Source organism: Myxine glutinosa, chromosome 1, assembly GCF_964187855.1.
Source record: "Myxine glutinosa chromosome 1, kmMyxGlut1.1, whole genome shotgun sequence".
Lineage (NCBI taxonomy): Eukaryota > Metazoa > Chordata > Myxini > Myxiniformes > Myxinidae > Myxine > Myxine glutinosa.
The window spans coordinates 122,443,497-122,465,130 of record NC_136261.1 but is presented as its reverse complement, the minus strand read 5'-3'; the positions used below and the strand labels follow the sequence as shown (position 1 = coordinate 122,465,130).

Genomic DNA, 21,634 nt, shown 5'->3' with positions numbered 1-21,634 from the left:
GTCCCCTTATGCCCCCTAAGCGTTGTGTCTTTTCTGTTGTCATGTCATGCTACGTTATAGGAAGGTAACCTGGTATCTCTCTGCCTCTATGTAGTAAGGGAAACATATGAAAATCTGTTAACTAAATTGTTACCAAAAAATTTCTTCACCAATATGTTTGTAAAGGTGTGTAATAACACGTGTTAAAATGTTGAAGGTCAACTCCCGTGGGAAACCCAGAAAAAAAGCTGTTGAATTCGGGTACCGCAAAATTATTTTCGAGAATTTTTTTTTTTTTTTAATCGGCCCTTAAGTAACTTATGAGGGGTCAAATAAGGGTTTTTCATGATTCTGAGTTGATTGTTAACATTTATATTTCACCACAGACACTCCTTTGTGGAAAAATAATTTCTAAATACATCTCATTTTCTACTTTGCAGGACATGGAGTCTAGCAATATGGATGAAGGCGTTACTCCACCTGTGCTCAATTGCTTCATCTGTGCACGCTCGGATACACCAGCTGAAAGGCTCATACAGGCAACTCCAAAGGGATACTCAACTTTATTGAAACAAGCAGAAACTGTCGAAAATGTTACTGTTGTGGAACGTATGAAGGAGGCTCAAAAGGAAGGAAAACTGAGGTACCACCAGAAGTGTAAAAATGATCTGTACAACAACTTTGTTGCAACCACCAAGAAGTCAGCTCAAGCATCAAAGGCAGAGAAAGAGTCATCAAAGTTGAAGAGAAGACGCACTACTTGTGAGTTCAGTTCATCAACTGGCTGCAGTTCTAGAAGATCACAGTCAGTTGACCTCCTGTATAAGGATGTATGCATTCTTTGCAACCAACCAGCCCAGCTCTACAAAAATAATCCAGCACAAGCCAGAAAGAAATACAGAGTGCCAGATAATTTGACTGCAGATACACTGAAGGCAAGCTTGCTGAAGACAGCACGGAGTCGCGGGGATGACTGGGGCACTGAAGTCACTGGACGCCTGGAAGGGATCAACGACTTGGTAGCAGAAGAAACACTGTACCATTTTGCGATGCAAACTTATGTTTGCGAGAGGTGACAGTTTGTCCAAGACTGATGAGGAAGGAAAAAGTAAGAGAGGACAGAGGAGTATTGATGAGGAGCGAGAGGCAGTTTTTATTGAATTCTGCGAATGGTTAGACTCAGAATTAGAGCATGGGGTAATGAACATGGACCAAGTCCATGAAAAGCTGCAGGAGTTTGATCAGTCACCAGAGAAGAGCCTTTCTTATTCAAAGCATTGGCTAAAGATAAAACTTCTAGAGAAATACGAAGACACCTTGTATTTCACAACACAGGAAAGAAGGGCAGATGTACTCTGTCTCAAAGATGGCACCGACAATATTCTGCGAGAGCATCTTGCTAATCTTGCCAATGGAGATGAGAAGACTCAGATCATAAAGACGGCACTCAAGTTCATATCCAATGATATTGCCTTGATTGATTTAGGTCCAAAGTCATACCCCACCACACACAGTATGACTGACATCGATAGTCAGCTGACACTTGTTCCTGCAAGCCTTCAGATGTTCTTGAGACCGATTGTCAAGACAGACGAAAGAGTTGCCGTTTCGGGGCAGAATTTTATTAAGGCCTGTCGACCTCGGTCTGGAGTATTGCCACACCAAATGGGGCTTGCCATACAACTTGATCATAGATTTGGGTCAAAATGGATGCTCAACAAGTTCCACCGGCTGGGATACACTGAGTCTTACACGGAGACACAAAACTACAAATACTGCTTCCTTAATAGTAGGAGTGGAGATGATGTTCCAGATACTTCTGGCACTCTTGACACCATTGTGGAGGAAACCGATGAACAGATCAATGATGAGGTTGCGGTTGATGCTGCGCTTGAGGATCAATCAGTGATGACAGCCAAAGTGCCAGCCAGTGAAAGTGAATTGTCAAGTAATGATCAGGTGGTCTTTATGGAGGTTGGGGAAACAAACAATGCAGTCACTCAGTTTGTTGGAGACAATATAGATTTAAACATTGTCTCTATTCACAGAAACACTCCCTTTCACTCAATGGGTTGGATTGAAGTCACCTCTCCGGCACCACCTTTGCCAGATCCACAGACAACAGCAGCTTTCCCCCGGGTGAAGTTGAAGGCACTCGACAAAGCTAAGATCCTGAGAGGAACTGAAGTAAAGATTATTCCATTTTCGAACAGGAAACAGATAGGAACGAACGCGATCATGTTTCTCCCCCTCGCTGAGCTTTCCTCCTCCCTGGCTCATGATCAGCCACTCCTCACTCCAGGTGACACACTCTGGGCAGCGGGGTGGGTGATCAAAGCCAACGATCCTGAGTTCCCACACTCCAACTGGAATGGCTGGATGAAGAGAATCCATGCTAATGACATTGGGTGAAATTCGGTACAACATGTTCTCAAGGAAGGCAGCGGCAGGAGTGATCAAACCAGAGACTCTACCTCCAACAGAGGGTGCAGCTGCACAACATTCACTCCGTGCCTACCTGCAGACCCGGGACTGGATCCTTCTACAGAGCATGTCTCTGAACCCCAGTGACTATGGATGGACAATAGGTGTGCATGGGTATGAGCCAGTTCCAACACTGGACCCCACGGCTCCTGAGGAGCTATTGCAGTTCACGAGCTGTAATTGTCATGGAGATTGCAGCAACCGGCGATGCAGCTGCAAGAAGAATGGGGTCACGTGCATCTCGGCCTGTGGAGTCTGTAATGGCATTACATGCAGAAACTGCAGTCATGATGTTGTTGAGTCTGAAGAAGACATAGACAATGACTGTTGAAACTTCTGACATTGTGAATGAGAAATAACTCTTGAGTATTATATATGTATGTGAAATAAAAGCTACTTTGTGTGTAAATGTAAAAGTGAAAAAATAAATGTTAACAATCAACTCAGAATCATGAAAAACCCTTATTTGACCCCTCATAAGTTACTTAAGGGCCGATTAAAAAAAATAAAAATTCTCGAAAATAATTTTTCGGTACCCGAATTCAACATCTTTTTTTCTGGGTTTCCCACGGGAGTTGACCTTCAACATTTTAACATGTTATTACACACCTTTACAAACATATTGGTGAAGAAATTTTTTGGTAACAATTTAGTTAACAGATTTGTGAAATATCTCATAAAATGCCCTTACTAATGGCAGCAATCAAAGGCCACCTCCTCTTATGCTTTACTAGCTTCCTCTACTCTCAACTACCTCCAACAGAGGGTGCAGCATGGCTCTTCAAAGGATCCTCTCATCTTCTCTCCCTGTCAAGCCTTAGATAATGAAGAGGAAAGAAATGCCCACGAATACACAGACTCGCGCACAACAAGTATCAAAAAAGTGCGTTCCTTTATCCGGTGCGAAACAGACGTTGTTTTGGAAGAACTTGTCGATCTCTCTTAGAAGACGCTCCTGACACTCAGGATGCGTGGCCAAGAGGTACGCGATGAAGCCCAGGGCACCGCTTGTTGTCTCGTAGCCAGCCACAAGGAAAAATAAAGCTTGTCCCACAATTTCATCGTCACTCAGAGTCTTTTTGGTTTGTGGCCTTGTTTCTACTGGGTGTACACGCGTTAACATTTCACTGTCAACTTCGCTGCAAGGATGAGATAATCAACAAATATTCCTTTTTTTTTTATTTTTATGTTTCTCTTAAAGTTTCATTGCCAAAATAAAAACATCACAACACATTTCAAAGAAACATTGTCCACCAACTTCCAGTGCTTAGCAACATGGAATTTCATCATTGTGTACTCAAAAATATGGCTTTTTATACACTGCTCAACCAGAATAAAATGAACACCCTTGATAGTGAACCAACTTCATTTTATCAATCTGTGATGTGGACATAATCAAATGGACTAAACATATTGTCGTGTGACTACCCTTGGTGAATACCATAAGGGTAGCACGGAAGGCCAAACCCAAGCTTTAACTCGGAGGCGATGATCAAATTGCGGACTTTATCTATGCGGGGGAAGAAAGGGGAGGGGAAGATGAAGCGCTTACCTGTTGTCCGCCGGCAGCCCCAAAGCCTGCAAAGAAAATAGAATCGAACAAACACGGATTTAAATTGTACAAAAATTACAGGTTTATTAAAACGGAATGCCGGGACAAAGAAAAACGTGATGGTAAAACTAAAGTCCGAAACGGGACGTCCCCCACACCAGACTTACACACAGACGAGGGATAAAATAACGTTGGAAAATAATGGTGCGATTATTTAGGGCACTTAGCTCAGATTGGCTGGTGTATCTCATCAGGAATGGTGTCGGCTCCAAGCGCGCTGTCCGGACGCGGCTCTGTGCTTGATGGGAAGAAAGGCCGCAGTCTGCTTGGTTCACCCAGCAGGCCGCGTGCGCCGGCGCGAAGCAGGCCTCACGGTCTGTCTTGAATGGCAGGTGTGCATCTTCCCTCTCAGCCGCGTTGGTGAAACCCAGCTCGTCGTTCATCAAAGGACCACCGTCAGCAAGAGTCGAGGGCCAGAGGTGGGCAAGAGGCAGGAAGGAGAAGAACACGATAGGAGGCCGGAACAGGGCGAGCGTGACCGTTAGGAACAAGAGGGAGGCAAAAGCGAGGAGAGAGAAAATGTCCGTCCGAGAGTTCTTTTAACGTCGGGTCATGACGTCATCGGCGCTTCTCCACCAATCAGTATGCCGCTTCTTGCTCGCCCTTCTCTCTGCCAATCAGTCGGTGCCTTCTTTCTCCGCCCTTCTCTCTGCCAATCAACGAGTCCTTTCCTACCCTGGCCTTCCCGTTGGTCAACTCCCGCCCAATCACTGTCCCTCTGAGCATGGCTCTAGGCCTGCCTGAGCTATGTGTGGCCGCCAAGTCGGGGTTGTCAGCCCAAGTGCGTCATCTGGGTTCCGGTTAGTTTTATTATTTTGTGTGGTTTAATTAATGGGCATTTCCTGCACTATTGTCTATTGTGTGGTGCCATAAGGGACAAAGAATAAATCACAAAGGGTAATGACAAAGAGGGAATTACTTAACCTAATCCCTGAGCTAAATAAAATGCCCCGCCCCCTCGTGACGGGGACAAATATACACTTATCCGACATTCGGCTAAACAAAACTTATTACATGAAGATGGTTCTTATCACGATCATTGGAGCACCTACCTATAAAAATCTACCTGACTCTTCATATCACTACCCCACAAACATAACAATATTATGTGTTTCAAACTGCCAAATGCATTGCTGGTACACAAGAAACACTTACCACTATACGCACAGGGCACTTTACAGTTTGTAACACATTTACTGCAGGACCATCGTGTCACATGCCATGCATCCCGATCCCAAACTTCCTCTGCCGAGAAGATAAGGAATGGACTGCGGCTTCTTGCTTGCTTCGGCACCAGAAATTCCTGCTATAAATGCCATTCAACACGTCTGGGAACATGGATCAGATCAGGAGCTGGGGACAAGCCCGACTACTGCCAAATAATACGCAAGAGCTGCAAGAAAATCGACTCCATATTTGGCAAAATCTAGATAAGGTTGTTATACGGAATCGATATATTAAAGTAGCCGGATTTCTCGGTCCATCCATCCTGTGTGTCACGGTATTTTCGCTGGGACGCCATTGCAGCATTACATATGCGGCGTCATTAAGGCATTACGTCTAGTGCTAGACTAGGCCTCTACCAACGTGCATGTCATCCCGTCATCCAGCACTCAACCCGTCCTGGTGATTTGCTGACAGCAGTTGAACAATATTCCTGGTGATTTGCTGACAGCAGTTGAACAACATAGCCCATCATACATCCGACTCTATCACGATCTGATGTCCATAGGTGATGGGCTGAATGGAAGACAATAGGCGTCGGCTTGACGAATTTAACAAGATGGCGGTGGAACAAGATGGCGTGGTAGTAAGACGGCGTTACATCTGGGACATCGTTATGGTTGTTGTGATTGGTACTACGTACTGCGTAGTGACGTCTAGGGGCGTGGCTTCAGTGGTTGATGGCGGCTCGTCATGATGGCCGTGTGCTCTGTGAGAGCTTGGTGTCTTCTTTAATAAACCACTTGAATTGAAGGAGATTCCTGAACTTACAACATGGTGGCAGCACGGGATCGTGAATATCAACAAGCAGTTTGACGTTTGGTCTTGTTTTTTTTGCGGATTACCACGGCGGCACGTTCCGTGTTTTTTCCAACATGGCGAAGTTCCCGACAATGGACTGGTCCAGCTCAGAGCTGGCGGAGACCTTCAAGTTATTCAAGCAACGAAGGAACTTGGTGCTGTCGGGGGAGGGCATCGATACGAAAGCCAGACAGGCCATCAAGATTCAGATTGCTGTGGGAGACGAAGGACTGAGGCGGGTCAATGCATCGACTCTGAGTGAGGATGATAAAAAGGATCCGGCTAAATTATATAAATTATTCGAGGATCAGTTGGACATTCATGTAAACTTTCGGATTCACCGGCTGGAAATGATGAGATTTCGGCAGCAAGAAGGAGAGTCCATTGATGATTTCGTCAACAGATGCCGACGGAAGGGAAGCTTGTGCAATTTCTCTGAAGCAGAACTCTCGGAACGGATTATCGAGTTAATTGTTGCGAGCACCCCACATGATGATTTTCAAAAGCATCTGCTCGACCATTAGGTCGGGTACGACATGGACCTGGTTTTAAGTGAGGGACGCAAGTACGAAGCAATGTTAATCGGAAAGCAGGCCATCCAGAAGATGGAAGGGCCTTCATCATCTGTGAATGCCATGACACATCGCCAAAAGTGCAAAAAGTGTGGACTATCGCATCCACCACGGAACTGCCCAGCATACAATGCTTATTGTAAGTATTGTGGTGAACTGGGACACTGGGCCCGTTGTTGTGAAAATCCCAAACGAAGCACGAGATATGCTGATGGATACGAGTGGAGCCACCGTCCTGCAATGGGTGGAAGAGGCCGTCGAGTCAGCAGAAGCAAGTTGAGAGGTATTCTTCGGGGAAGTAACAACAATGGGACCTCGGTGAATGTAGTGTCGGGGTATTGTACCGAAGACGATGATGACAGTTACGAAAGTGACACTGATACATATGAACACACCAAGCCGTTTCACGTGATCAGGGTATTATATGTGTATGAAGGAGACGGGGGATGAAGTGTACACATTGTTGAACATTGTATGCCCTGACATGAAAGGTGTATACAAACTGCAGTTGAAAGTGGATACAGGTGCGTCAAGGAATACCTTGCCAACGCGTATTGTGAAGGACATGTATGGAAACAAATGGATGTCAAAACTGACTCCACTTGGTGGGACCAAGCTCACTGAGATCAAGTGTCACGGAATCCTAAAGCTCTTGTGTTGATATAAAGACTCAGATTGGTTCAAGTACAGGTTCTATGTGGTTGAAGTACCTGGACCTGCAGTACTTGGACTACCAGCGTGTGAAAGGCTCAACATCGTCACCATAAACAGCTTTGCTGGGCAACGGGGGACATTTCTGAAGGCTGCACCTCCAGCATCAAGGATTCCGAAACCAATGCGCCACGAGGAACAGGCCTACAAGGTGAATTCCATGGATGATTTGAAACGGCTGTTCCCGGACAGGTTTGACTGCATTGGAAATTTTAAAGGAAAAGTGAGGCTTCATCTAAAGCCTGATGCAAAGGCATCGATTGACACACCAAGGAAGTGTAGTGTTCACATCAAAGGGAAGTTGAAGGAGGAACTAATGAAAATGGATAAACAGGGTATCATCAGGAAAGTGAACTATCATACGGATTGGTGCTCTTCAATCTGTAATAGTGTAAAGAAAGATGGGAGCTTAAGAGTATGTATCGATCCGAAACGCCTGAACTCTTGGCTGAAGAGGTGTCCACATAAAATACCGACATTAGACGAGCTGAACCCAGAATTTGCTGACGCCATGATATTCTCAAAATTGGATGCTCGGGCTGGCTATTGGGCTGTGCATCGGGATGAGGAAAGCCAGGATTTGATCACATTCCGCATACCTTTTGGGCGCTGGTGCTTCAAGAGATTGCCTTTTGGGTTATGTGTCAGCCAGGATCTGTTCCAGCAAGCCATGGACCGCATACTCGAGCAAGCACCAGGCTGTATTGGTATCTCCAATGATGTGGTGGTATCAGGACAAACTGAAGAGGAGCATGATCGTAATCTTCTGAACCTGATGAAAGTAGCACGAAGAGAGGGTCTGGTTTTCAACTCTCTGAAATGTATCATCAAGACCAACCGTATCAACTTCTTCGGCTCGATCTGCAGCAAACAAGGAATCTCACCTGATCCTGGGAAGATCTGCGACATCCGGAAGATGCCGTCACCGCAGGATAAGGAAGACTTGAGCCGATTCATTGGACTGATGAACTATCTGTCACCACATATTCCCCACTTTGCGGACAAAGTGGCACCCCTCCGAGATTTACTGAAGAATGGAGTGCCATTCATGTGGCAGGAAGACCATCAGTTAGCATTTGAGCAACTGAAAGAGTGTTGATGCAGACGCCTGTCTAACATACTTTCATCATGACAAGGAGACAGTTTTGGAAGTAGATGTGTCGCAGAAGGGACTGGGTGCACGCCTTTTGCAGGATGACAAGCCTGTTGCTTTTGCGTCACGAACTCTGACACCCACTCAGTCTGCATATTCAAACATTGAACGAGAAACCCTGGCCCTTGTTGCAGGCATACAGAAGTTCCATACTTACGTGTTTGGGAAACGCTTCAAGGTATACACAGACCACAAACCATTGGTCATGATCATCAGCAAACCGCTTACAAGCGCCCCTCCACGGCTTCAGCGCCTTCTTGTGAAAATCCAAGGCTACGATTTTGATCTGGAGTATAAGGCCGGCCGTGAGATGATGCTATCAGACATGCTGTCGAGGCTACCGAACCCCGAGAACAATCAGGAACTGCAGTTGGACACATGTATAGATGGTATTGAGCTTGATGATGTGGATGATCATCATCGCTTTGTCCTCATTGATTTCAGCTCACGGAAACAGGACCAACTCAGAGAGTGTGGAAAGGCTGATAGAACCTTTCGAGCATTGCAGCAGGTTGTTCATGGATGGTGGCCTGCTGGGATTACAGAGCTGCCTGTGGACCTACGTCCGTACTGGCCATACCGTGATGAAATTGGTATTTGTGACGGTGTTCTCTTCAAAGGTGGACAGATACTCATTCCAGAGCAGCTACGTAAGGATATCCTCGACCAGCTCCATGAGGCGCACATGGGGATCGAAAAGACAAAACGTCTAGCACGCGAATGTGTTTACTGGCCAAGTATATATCTGGACATTGAAAAAGTTATCAGAACATGTAAGGCATGTCAAGAGAACCAACCAGAACAAAAGTGTGAGGCTATGATAGCTCATGAGATACCAGCGGTACCATGGACAAAGGTAGCCAGTGATATGTGTGAGCTGCACGGATAGACCTACCTCTTGGTGACGGATTATTACACCAAGTACCCAGTTGTGAAGAGAATGGAATACACGACGAGCAGTGCAGTAGCCAAGGCCACATCTGAATGTTTCAGTATTTTCGGCCCACCTCTGGAGGTCATATCGGACAATGGACCACAATATGTGGGTAAGCCGTACCATGATATGTGTACCAAATGGAATGTAAAACACACGACAACATCGCCGAGATATCCACGCAGTAATGGATTGGTTGAGAGACAAGTTCGGACAGTGAAGAACATGATCAAAAAATGTATTAGATCAGGGAATGACATAGATATTGCACTACAACACCTGAGGTGCACACCTGTAGATTCCCATCTCCCAAGTCCAAGTGAAATGCTGTTCAACCGGCCTATACGCACCAACCTACCATGTCGTCTGTTGGTTCCTGCACAACAAAGGCATCAGGAAATTCAGGAACGATTGAAGGAACGTGGAGACCGGATGGCAAAGCAATACAACAGAGCAGCTGGGCCGCAATTACCTGAATTGGCTAATAGACATCGGGTTCGGATTCTGAACAAGGACACGCACCAATGGTACCCCAGGAAAGTTGTGGCTCGCTGTAATGAACCCCGCTCGTATATAGTACAGACGACTAACAGGACGCGTCTTCGAAGAACCAGGGCACACTTGCGTGAACTTCATCCACCCGATTGTGGCGCCAAGTGGAAGGACAAACCGACCCAACCAACACATCAAAGTCTACCAACTGCTCGACGCACACATTTTAACAATGATGCTTCGGCAATGGAAACCAACGGCTGCTCCAGCTCCAAGGATGACGAGAGTGCTGAGACAACAAGGCCGGACAACAAGGTCAAGACAACAAGGCCGGATAACTCTCCGTACTCGACCAGATCAGGCCGTGTGATTCGAAAACCGTTGAGATATCGTGATAGTGAATAACGACCACCAGAAATCAGCCCTTGTAATATTGGTGGAGAGACAATGCGTTGATTGGAATGATTCTGTGTTTTCTCTGTTTTAGCTAATCATAGCCTACTGAGCAGTAATTACATTTTGGTTAAGAGTCATAATGTTGGAACCCATCTGTGGATCGGTCCCATCGGCCGATGGGTCTGCGCCATCTGCGGCTGTGTTGTTCACCTTGAAGGAATGTGTATGCATCAATGGTGGATGAGTATGTTCATTTGAACCTAAAAATAAGCAATTGATGTCATAAATGTTTATAAAGCAGTCCGTGACATGTGGTTTGTCGATAACCGTTTGTCGATAAGATAAAAATAAGATAATATTTTTAGGTTCAAATAAACATACTCATCCACCATTGATGCATACACATTCCTTCAAGGTGAACAACACATCCGCAGATGGCGCAGACCCATCGGCCATTTCTCGTGCATCCACAGATGGGTCAGACCCATCGGCCGATGGGACCGATCCACAGATGGGTTCCAACAATAACAGTAACCCCAGATCCCATCTATGTGTGGTTCAAGTTGTGTCTGATTGTGTTTATTGTTTTGATTTAGTTTAGTAGTGTTTCGTTGCATACAAACATAATAATTTCAATGAAAGGGAGATGTTGTGATTGGTACTACGTACCAATGTAACATATATAGTGACGTCTGGGGGCGTGGCTCCAGTGGTTGATGGCGGCTCGTCATGATGGCCGTGTGCTCTGTGAGAGCTTGGTATCGTCTTTAATAAACCACTTGATTGAAGGAGATTCCTGAACTTACTGCAATGGTGTTGCGTCTCGTGCTCGGCTCGGCCTTTTGGGGTTATATTATTCATGACTCAAGGATGTTGCATCTTGCAACTTGAAAATCGAAACCGACGTAACGTTTGATCCCTGGGAACATAAAACAAATTCATCGTATTGTTTTTTGGCGAGTAAGTGAGCATATTACTAAAATTAACTCTGCATTGTTATCAGCAAACCAAATAGTTCTGGAATAACAAAATTCCAAATATTGACCATTAATAAACTATTACTGTAATGTAACATATATAAGTTACGGCATTCACCTCGAGTCAGCGAAGTGATGGGTTCAATGCCCATATCACCGATTCCATGCTCTGGCGGGTTTAAGCACTGCATGATGCCGAGTGACATGTTCCAAGATACTCATGTATGTAGTCCATTTGATTGTGTTTGCATGCCAGTTTGTTAAAATAAAATTTGTTTACAATTTTATTATAGATGTTCATTTTATTCTGGACGGGCACTGTATGATGCACATGATGTTCCATGGCATACACAAGGAAAGACAAAATATCAGGTAAACGTTTTTTTCAAACTTTTGGAAAAAAAAAACTCCGGTAAAAGTAAAACAATTCAAATTTATTACATTGTAATTGAAACTTGCAGAAACCTACATCTTAATAACCCCCATGGAGTCTTATGAATAACTTACCAAGTGGTACGGAGTTTTCATTTGTTTCGTCCTTGCTCTGTGGAAGCTCTGAAGTTGCTTCCTCAGTTGATTCTCCAGCATCCAGGATGAGCTGCAAGAAATCTCTGCGTCTCTGCAGAAAGAAATGCAGCAAATAACTATCCTTCAACCCCCCCCCCCCCCGCCCCCCATTCTTATTCACAAGCCGAACTAGAGCGAAGTCGATGGTACGCCATCGCAAATCCCCACACTTCCCCTCTAAAGCTAGATTATAAGATGGCTAAAAGTTCCACCAGGAATGACCCAATATCAAAAGTTGAGTTTAATTTTTACCTCCGCCACCAGAGGTGGATGGAGGTTATGTTTTCGCCCCTGTCTGTCTGTCTGTTTGTTTGTGAACAAAATATCTCAAAACGTTATGGACGGATATGGACGAAATTTGGCAGAGATGTAGCGTATGTGACAAGGACGAAACGATTCAATTTTGGTGAAGATCCGGACCCCGATACTATAATTTTAAAGTGATTCTTCACCATTAGGAGATAGGGCCAAAAACGATACATAGCAGGATATCTCAAAATGTTGTGGATGGATGATTTTGATTAAATGTGATTCTGTATTGTGATTTTCTGGTGCACTCTGGGATACAAAACGTAAACTGTTCACCTGGCGGAGGTATGCTCTCTACTGAGTGCCGTTCTAGTTTTTTTCTGTTTTGACCCCTGTCACCAAACCGAGTCCCAAACCCTTGGGGCATGAACCAGGTGCGGGGGCAAGGGGGTGGAGGGAGTAGGAGGAAGGAGAGTGAGGGGGGGGGGGGGGGGGTGAAGGATCAAATCCCAAAAAATGTTACCTATTTCATGTGTTCCTCAATGTTGATTTCATAAACAAAGTTTTTAATTAAAAACGTATTTTAAAATGTGCCCATATTTGCATTTTTGCTACTTCACCTTTTGACCCCACTCCAGGGTGCGGGACCAAAATTATACAGCTCTCGCACCTTCTTGCCATGTGCTGATCATAACTACCAAGTTTGGTGAATTTATACCCATCGGTTTAGGTTAGGAGATAGCGTGAGGGATGGACAGACAGACGTAGCCGATTACGATATCCCCCCGTTTTTTAAAAAGTGTGGGGATAAACACAGCCAATGGAGATAATATGGGATTTCAATGTCGTTTCCAGCATCATGAGCTGTGTGCTAAGATAGGAACAGGCTTATCCAGATTGGCGTTCTCTCCAAGATCAAAAAAGGTAACCAGTGTTGCACAAACAGGCAAGTAATCCTCCTGTAAACTAAGAAGGTGGTTCAGGTTATCCGGCACTTTTAGTTCAAGCAAATTTGAAAGTGAAGCGAACTTGGTGAAACTTATCTGGTATCCTAAAAACACATGCATGTACTTTACAAGTATAGCAACGCCTTAATGCTCGAAGCATATAAATATTTTATTCTTCCTTCCTACACCCACCTTGTAGCTATTTCATGACATGCTTTCACATAATCATAAAACTTTGAAACTTGTTACCACATATATTCACCTTGCGGGATACGATCACACGATAACATACAGTCACGTGAAAAACTAAGTGCACCCCATGTAAAGTTTTGACTTTTTCAACATATTTCAACATACAGCTATTTGATCTTCATTTCAACAATATTGATAGGTAAAGGTGATGTAATATAACAAATATCATGAAACATTTACATTTTGTAGTCCATTGTGTAATTTTTAAAAACATAAATGCAAATTTCGCATGTGGAAAAAGTAAGTACATGAGAAAAAGTGAGAAGCATGAATGAATGAATGAATGATCGTTTTAAGGCCATTTTCCCCGCTAAAGCGGGGGTTAGCCTTGCGGGCCCATGACAATCATGGTTCCCTGTTTGTGACAATGTTTTTATGGCCGGATGCCCTTCCTGACGCCAACCCTTGGTCACGCTCTTCGATGCGCAGGGATACGGTGTACCTATTCTAAATCGGGGGTACACACCATGATCATTCATCCCAGCAAGCTGGTACTCAATTTGCCAACCTCGGAAGGATGACAGGCTGAGTCAACCCCCCTGGTGTTAATTCAGCGATCGACTGGGATTCGAACCCAGGATCCTAGGATCCCAAGCCGGCACCCTAACTGCTAAGCCAACACCATGTTAAAAAAAAGAAAAAAAAAAAAAAAAGAAACATCTTCTACATTTATTACTTTTTCCAGGTACCTGGGTCTTTGTTAAAATGGAGCACAATTTGTTTGCTGTGAATTTTCAGTTAATTTCAGTTGATCAATAAGTTAATTAATAATTAATAAATAAGTTATTAATATTAATAATTTTATTATTATTTTATTATTATTATTGTTTATTATTGTTTATTTTTATTATTAATTAATAATTATTAAATTAATTATAAATTAAATTACGATTAAATTATAATTATAATAAATTTATAACATTAAATAATTATTAAATAAATTATTTTAATTAATTAATTATTAATAAATTGTTATAATTAATAAAATTATAATTATAATAATTAAATAATTAAATTCTATTAATAATTAATTTTATTAATAATAATTATTTTATTTTATTTTATTATTCTTATTTTATTATTATTATTATTATTTTTTCATTATTATTATTTTTATTTTTATTTTTAATTAATAATAATTAATAATTAATTAATAAGTTAAAAATTAATAAGTTAATTTCAGTTTGCTGTGTTTTTATAACTTCAACTCACCTCGTTTGGGGGTTGCGACTTTCTCTGCTTAACGAGCTGCTTTATGGCGTGTGTGAAGAAGATGTCCACTTCCTTCCGGTGTTTTTCAGGTAACACTTTCTTCCACAGAGGGTTAAATACCGGAAAGGCGACTGATTTTGAGAGGGAGGGAGAGAGAGAGAGAGTAGGAAATGAAGCGTTAAAGTGAGAAAGTTAAAATGAGTGGAAATATTATTATTGCTTTTTCTTAGATCATTCATGGCTCGAGAACAAAATTGTTAAAACCCAAACTAATACTGTTCATGGCTGTGTTCGCACTCATCTGAAACATGACACGGTAGAAGGTAATTCCGTAAAAACATACACATTCTCTTTTGTGGTAACAAAGGCCAACCATTTATCTAGAACTTTTCTCAACTCCATTGATATCATGCTATCAGTATCAATAAATGCCTGTTCAGCCATTGCTTGTTACATCCAAGCAACTTGTTTGGATGCTTCAGTATTAGTTATAATATTGTCCTGTGGATGGCAGCTTCTGGACAGGACACAACCACAACCCAGTGCCGGATTAACCATTAGGCAGACAAGGCATGTGCCTTAGGGCCAGCCAAAAATTCGGGCCACGAAAATGGACAAGCAGTTGCTGGTATAAAGACATACAGCCCTCAAGTTCCCCCTCAACAGGGGGTGCACAGGCACAGCATATGTTTGTGCTGCTGCACACCACTGGAGTTCATGCAGCCTTTCCAAACACTGCAGTGGCTCTCCAAATATATTTAGCACTGATGGCCACCAATTGCTCAGGAGAACGCTCATTTTCGCAGCTAAAGAGAATCAAAGATGTGAAGCGTTCTACCATGCATCAACAGCGTCTTGGTGCGTTGGCCCTTTTGTGCATTGAAAGTGATTTGCTCCGAGAACTGGACTTCAGTTCCGTAATTGAAGAGTTTGCAGTTGTAAATGCGCGCAAGGTTACAATCTAAGGTCTAGTAAACTGTAAAGCAAAGTGCCAAATCTGTGCGTGTTTTGTCATGCATATATTCATACACTGCAACTTGTATAGACGAAACTAGTTTGAAAGTAGTTTCTTTTCACATTAAATATTTGTCTTGTTTTGTATTAAATATTTTGTTCATGAATCAGTTCATCTTTTGTCTGGGGTCCATTTCCATGAGCCCGAGATCTAATTTAAATTGTTCAGGCCATTCTCTAAAATTTCAAAATGTGCCTTAGGGCCAGCCGAGGCTTAATCCGGCACTGCCACAACCTAGTCACCATCACACGCTCAGCGACTAGTAGACTTTGAAAGATGGCCGAACTATCAATGTTTCTCAAAAGCTGATGTCGAGTGGTTGTCTGTGATCTCGCGAGGCTATTACCACACCGGTTATCTATCTATAATTCCAGTAATCTCTGTGTGTGTGTGTGTGTGTGTGTCTGTGTGTGTGTGTGTTTGTCTCTGACCGCTGTTTCTCGACAACTACCGGTCCGATATACTTGAAACTTGCCAGGTATATTGCTGGGGACCCGAGGATGTGCCTTTTCAAGGTTTGAAATTAATCGGACAAGTAGTTACCGAGCTATGTCCAAAAAACGATTCAACCAATCAGAGAGCAGCGAGCTATCACGTGTGCCGAACGTGGCGAACAGACTCTGCCTCGGACGGCACATTTGAGAGCGTATTCATTTATTTCACGTTGGCAAACTATGTTGGTGTTAAACTATGTTTTAAAACTAATTAAAACTACTTTGCGATTCATCGTAACTGCGATTCGTAACTGCCGTTCGCTTTGGCTTTGCGAATGGACCAAACCATTTCATGTAAATAGAGGGGGGGGATTGTCACCGTACTCGCAAGCCGTTCGCTTTGGACCAAACCATTTCATGTAAATAGAGGGGGGGGGATATAATTTTAGATATAGATATAGTACGGGCATGCCCTAGTAAAAGAAACTTACAGTAAGTTTCAACCCCGAAGGAATCCCAAATGAGCCTAATTATGAGCCCCCATTGACCATTGTACTTAGTCTGGAACGGGGGCTTATGGATTGTGTCTCATTTGTCTGTCCGTGTGTCCGCACCCATATCTCGGAGATGTATGGACGAATTTTGTTCATACTTGGCAAAAGACAATACAAGATGGTGTAGATATGCACATCGTTTTGTTTTGCGATGCGATCAAAGATGGCCGGCTGGCGGCCATTTTAGTTGTAAAAAAACCTGATGTTGAACACTTCCTCAAACATTTATCGGACATGCATTTACCGATCTTATTCAAACCTGGTACACAGATAATGAATGATGGCTTACATATGCATGTCATTTTCTTTCGAGATCAGATCCAAGATGGCCGACTGGTGGCCATTTTGTTACTTAAACCTGTCCCCAACAATTTCTCTTTTCTTTTTCTTTCAACTTTCTTTCAACAACTTTCTCTTTCAACAATTTCTAAGGACATAACTACTGAGGGAATCTATGATTTGCTACGTGTGTGCGATGGATTAACTAAGGGCGACCTTGGATCTTTACAAGACGATTTACAGCATACAAAAGGGGAAAATTTACATCGAATTACCACAGTTCCCAAATCCTCAACACTATGTAGAAGATTTTGTTTTTTAATCTGACCAAAGATAGCTGCTGGTGACCTTTAACTCCATACAGCAAAATTACTAATATGACATTTTATGTCTTCTCCTTGTTTACATGATAAAATAGCAGCAACACAAGGCAATCAGTTCCTTAAGAGAGAAATACCGAATTTATCACACAGAAAATAGTATAAAACCAGGTCCCAAAGGACGAAACCACAAAGAAAGTCAACCCACGCTCCCCACTGCCTGAAGGCGCCACAAGCACACTCAATAACTTAAACAAGAACCGGGCAGCGCAGGAGAAAAGGAGTGTGGTGGAGAGCGGGTAGCTGGTGCAGACAGCTGTGGCACAAAGTTAGTGTATGCTGGGGGCACAAGCTGGAGAATGCTGGGAGCTCAAAGCTGGGACACAAAGGGGGAGCAGGACATGGAGCAGGACAACGAGAGAGAAAGAGACTTAGACCCGGAAGACAGAGCCTTCTATCAATGCCACACCAATCATGGGCCACAAGGGGTCTCCTACCCTTGGGGTTACCCTAATCACAGACCTCATGGGTTCCACCCACATCCCCCATGATCAATGATTGAGGTGCCATGACTGAGACCATGAGGCCTCATGACTTCACCACGAGTCCCTGATTAATCTTCATGATACAGTCACCAATCTCAATCCGAGGCCCTCACAAACCTTTACACTGAGGCCTCCATGAGTCTCCGCCTGGAATACATTCATCAATCCCAGCCTTGGCAAAGAGCAAATTCCTGCCTCCCACACGCTGACAAACAATTCTCGCCTCCCATGAGTTGACAGGTGGGAAATGGGTGTTTCTCACTGGGGCATACTGAGACGTGATGCCATCTCACCGTTGTCCCAAGATTAGAGGGAAACTACAATGGCATTTGGTAGATAGAGCACATACCTCTGCCAGGCTGAATAGTTTGCATTTTGTATCCCACCGAAAGGCTCGGTCTGGATCCGGACCTGAATCAAAATCTGATTGGCTTGTTCTTGTCACCAAACCAACTCTTCCACCTAGTTTTGTCACAACTCGTCCACAGTTTTTTTGAAACATCATGTTATTTATCGTTCTTGGCCCCTTCTCTCAATGGAGAAAAATCACTTAAAAAAAAAAAAAAACTCGGATCCAGAATTCAGATCTTCACCAACATCGAAACGATTCGAGCTCGTCACTTTAACATGTTTAAATGTTTAAAGAGGGCTGCGATGTAGAAAAATGACATTTTTGGGTGGGGTCATATTCCAGCAATTTTCACAGGTTTTCCCCTTCTAGGACCCCTTAAGACTTTTTGGTGGGGAGATGCTAGACATATTCAGGAGTATAAAACAGCAGAGATACATTTTGTTGCAAATTATTTGAGGTTGACCAAAGCTTTTTCATAAAATGTCTGTACTAGTATTGTTTTGCCAATTGTTGAAGGTTTGTCTTTCGCAATCTAAAACTCGTCATATTTCTGGTCATTCTAATTGAAGCAGTCTTGATGATGACATGATATGAAACCGACTGTCCGAGTACATGTCTCAGTAATCGCAGTTTTTATATTTTCGTGTTGGTCTCGTAAGGTGGTGTTTGAGAAAGTCAGGACGAGAGTTATATTTGTGTAGGGTTCTGGAGAGCTTTGGTATTGAGTTTCCTTAATATTTTGGGGACTGTGATATTTTGGAGCTGTGCTGAAAATCTTCGAGGGACATACCAGACAATCATCCGTCCAGCAGTCATCAATACCACACATAACTAGACACTAGAGTACCACAAACAACATGTCGCAGGTCTAAAAACAAAAGCACTGCATGGTTGTTGTTGTTGTTGTTGCTGTTGTGGTTCATGTTGGGGGTTGATTTTTTAAATGTACACCCATTGGTTGGCCAGCTGCCGTACCACACCCACATCTGTCACTTGACTCCACCCACCACAGCTTTGGCACCTAGACAAAATTATATGGCCGCCATCTTGGGTTTCTGGTGGGCCTAAGATATCAGGCCTGGAGGCCTTTGCTGATTATACACTGCCCAGGTTTGTTGCGTCAGACTTCCATTGGTTTTGTTTGGGTCGAGTGTTGCTTACAATAAGGTACCCCAATAAAATGCTCGTTACCGGATTTTGTCGCAGGTTGTGACCACAGTGTGGTCATTCTTGTTTGGTCACAAAATCAAACAACAATATGGTCTAGGTCGTGCCAATTTTTGAATCAGGGATGTTTCCAAGTAGTGTTGTATGTCTTTCTCCCACAAGGGGGTGCTTGTGATAAGACCATGCTCTGTGGATTTCGTCACAAGGAGAGTGCCATTTGAGTTTAGTTTCCATACTCCTCCTTTGCCAATGGTGCCATTCCAGAGAGTCGAATTGTGTCAAACTCTGGCATTGAAATCTCCCAGGAAGATTGATTTATTTTAATTGGCAACCATCTCGGTCAGAGTAGAAACGTTCTTTGGAGTCATAGTCAGTATCAAACATTGAGGTGTAAGCACTGATCGGGTGGCTCATTGCTTCCCACTCAATTGAGAGTGCAAGTTCATGGATAATTCATTGATATTCAGGGAAGCTTCAGTCAACATATTGTTGCGGATATGGGATTTGGATCCATCTATATCCGCTTGTAAATATTCCCCTATTTCCTCAATACTTCCCAACTATCCCCAATCCCCCATTCCCTAGTCCCATTTTCTGTAAACAACACTCTGTAGACCCGACCTCCCCCTATTTCCCCCATTAAATGTCGCATCCAGGTCCACCGCATCTCACGTAGACAACTATAGGACATCTTGCTAGTTATTCTTAGTCTATGTCAGTTAAGGACTCGTTTCCATTAATTCTGACTCTTCGTTGCACCAGAATGTGATTGTATGGCACCGTTAGGAAGTTTAGGACCTCCCAATACCTCCCCGCAGCTCTTCCTCACGGTACAACAACAACAACAACAACAACAACAACAACAACGGCGGCGGCGCGGGGAGTGCGCGTCCTCACTCCGGCTTGGTTGGTAGGGGGTGTTGGGAGGGCACCATGCCTTTCCAACGAGCCGCCATCGAGCATGTGCTCGACGGGGTTACCAAGTAGGGGCTCGCTGTCAGCTCCTCGTCAAGGGCGGAGCCCGGTAACCCCCGCACCCAATAGAAGCGGCGGACCGGTCCCATTTGGGGCGGAGCCAACGAGCCGAGGTCGTGTGACTCCCCGCTGAGCATGCGCAGGAAGAGGGAGGTGACGTCAGATGCGCCCTGAGCTTGGAGAGAGAAGGACGCCACCTCCGAGCGCTGTGACACCTCCCCGCATCTCTGGACTGGACCGTGCTTGATTCTGCCCCTGAGCCAAGGTGCACCTTGTGCTATCGACTGCCTGTCCTTCCCTGCCATCAATCCCTGTGTAAGTCCGTCTTGTTCCGTTTGTCTGTGGTCTGTCTGGGATAGATAAGATTGTGTCTAAGTGCCTATCTCTTCTGTGTCTTTACCTCATTACCTTGTAATCTACCCCTTTTCTCCACCACTAATTATATCCTCCTCCGGAGGTCTTGAGAACTGTACCCCCTTGCGTCGTTTCATTTATCCCAGTCGTTGTGTCCTTTCCAATCATTGATTTAGCATAGCGCGATTTGGTCAACGTCGGGTGGAATCGGGTGAGTTGGGGGTAATCGGGTAAACTGTGCGAACACGGCGGCCATTCCGCTCGGTCAAGCAACATCTTAAGCCGTGTCCGTAACAATATCAAAGATCTTGTTTTTCATCGCAGAACCGACTGTGTGTGCAGCAATCATTGTGTACTTTCCCTTTCCAGATAAACGTGTATCCAGCCCCAACTTCTTTCAAGTGGCCATCTCGAGAACATTGAGTTCCATTGAGAGCAGGGATGTCTATGTTGTAATTCAGAAGGTCTCCAGTGGCAATGGCAGTTCTTGGATTGTCCATGAGAATTCGCACATTCCACATTGCAAGGTTCATACTATTTTCGAGTTGTTGGTGTTTTAGATGATCCCACATGGTGTGGCTTCCTGGTCAGGAGAGCGAGGGCCAACCTACTTTTGGGGCACTTTCTAGCCCTTTCTTTGTGAGGTGAGCAGAGGAAATCCTATAAATGACTGCTCAGTCGTGAACGCTGCTACTAGAGAGCATCCCTGTGCTCCACGTCTCCACAACTCCACATCCATTGAGACCATTATGTGGTAATGTATATCTTATAGCTGTTCTGGAAGAAGCAATAACTCTTGTTCTTTCTACTAGTTCTTTCACAAGATCTCCACTGCATCGATGTTTATCATGCAGATAACATAGCATGCGGTAATTAACATCACTTTTGGAGAATTTGGTGTTTCTTTCTTGACTTCTTATATTGTCAACAGCACTAGTTTCATGTATCCTTTTCAGTCTTCCAGACAGCCGCTTCTGGAATATGAAGTCCATCTGCAATCTGCCACATGGAGCGGCTTTTACGAGCTAAGACTTGGAATTCTCCATGTTTCTCATGTAATATTTCCTTCCTAGGAGC

General features: G+C 43.8%; 1 protein-coding gene across 4 annotated transcripts in view; it reads right to left on the bottom strand.

Annotated features, from left to right (window-relative positions):
- Positions 1-21,634, bottom strand: part of LOC137427933 (thromboxane-A synthase) — a 115,441-nt gene that overhangs the window by 19,753 nt on the left and 74,054 nt on the right. For 2 of the 4 annotated variants that reach the window (XM_068117777.2, XM_078776650.1), the window contains exons 9-11: positions 14,563-14,693; positions 11,843-11,954; positions 3,377-3,561 (exon numbers count right to left, since the gene is read on the bottom strand). In XM_068117777.2, the coding sequence (XP_067973878.2) occupies positions 3,377-3,561; positions 11,843-11,954; positions 14,563-14,693 (428 nt within the window). Of the gene's footprint in view, positions 1-3,376; positions 3,565-11,842; positions 11,955-14,562; positions 14,694-21,634 lie in introns of all 4 variants that reach the window. The other 2 variants (XM_068117768.2, XM_078776649.1) reach the window with 1 other exon arrangement.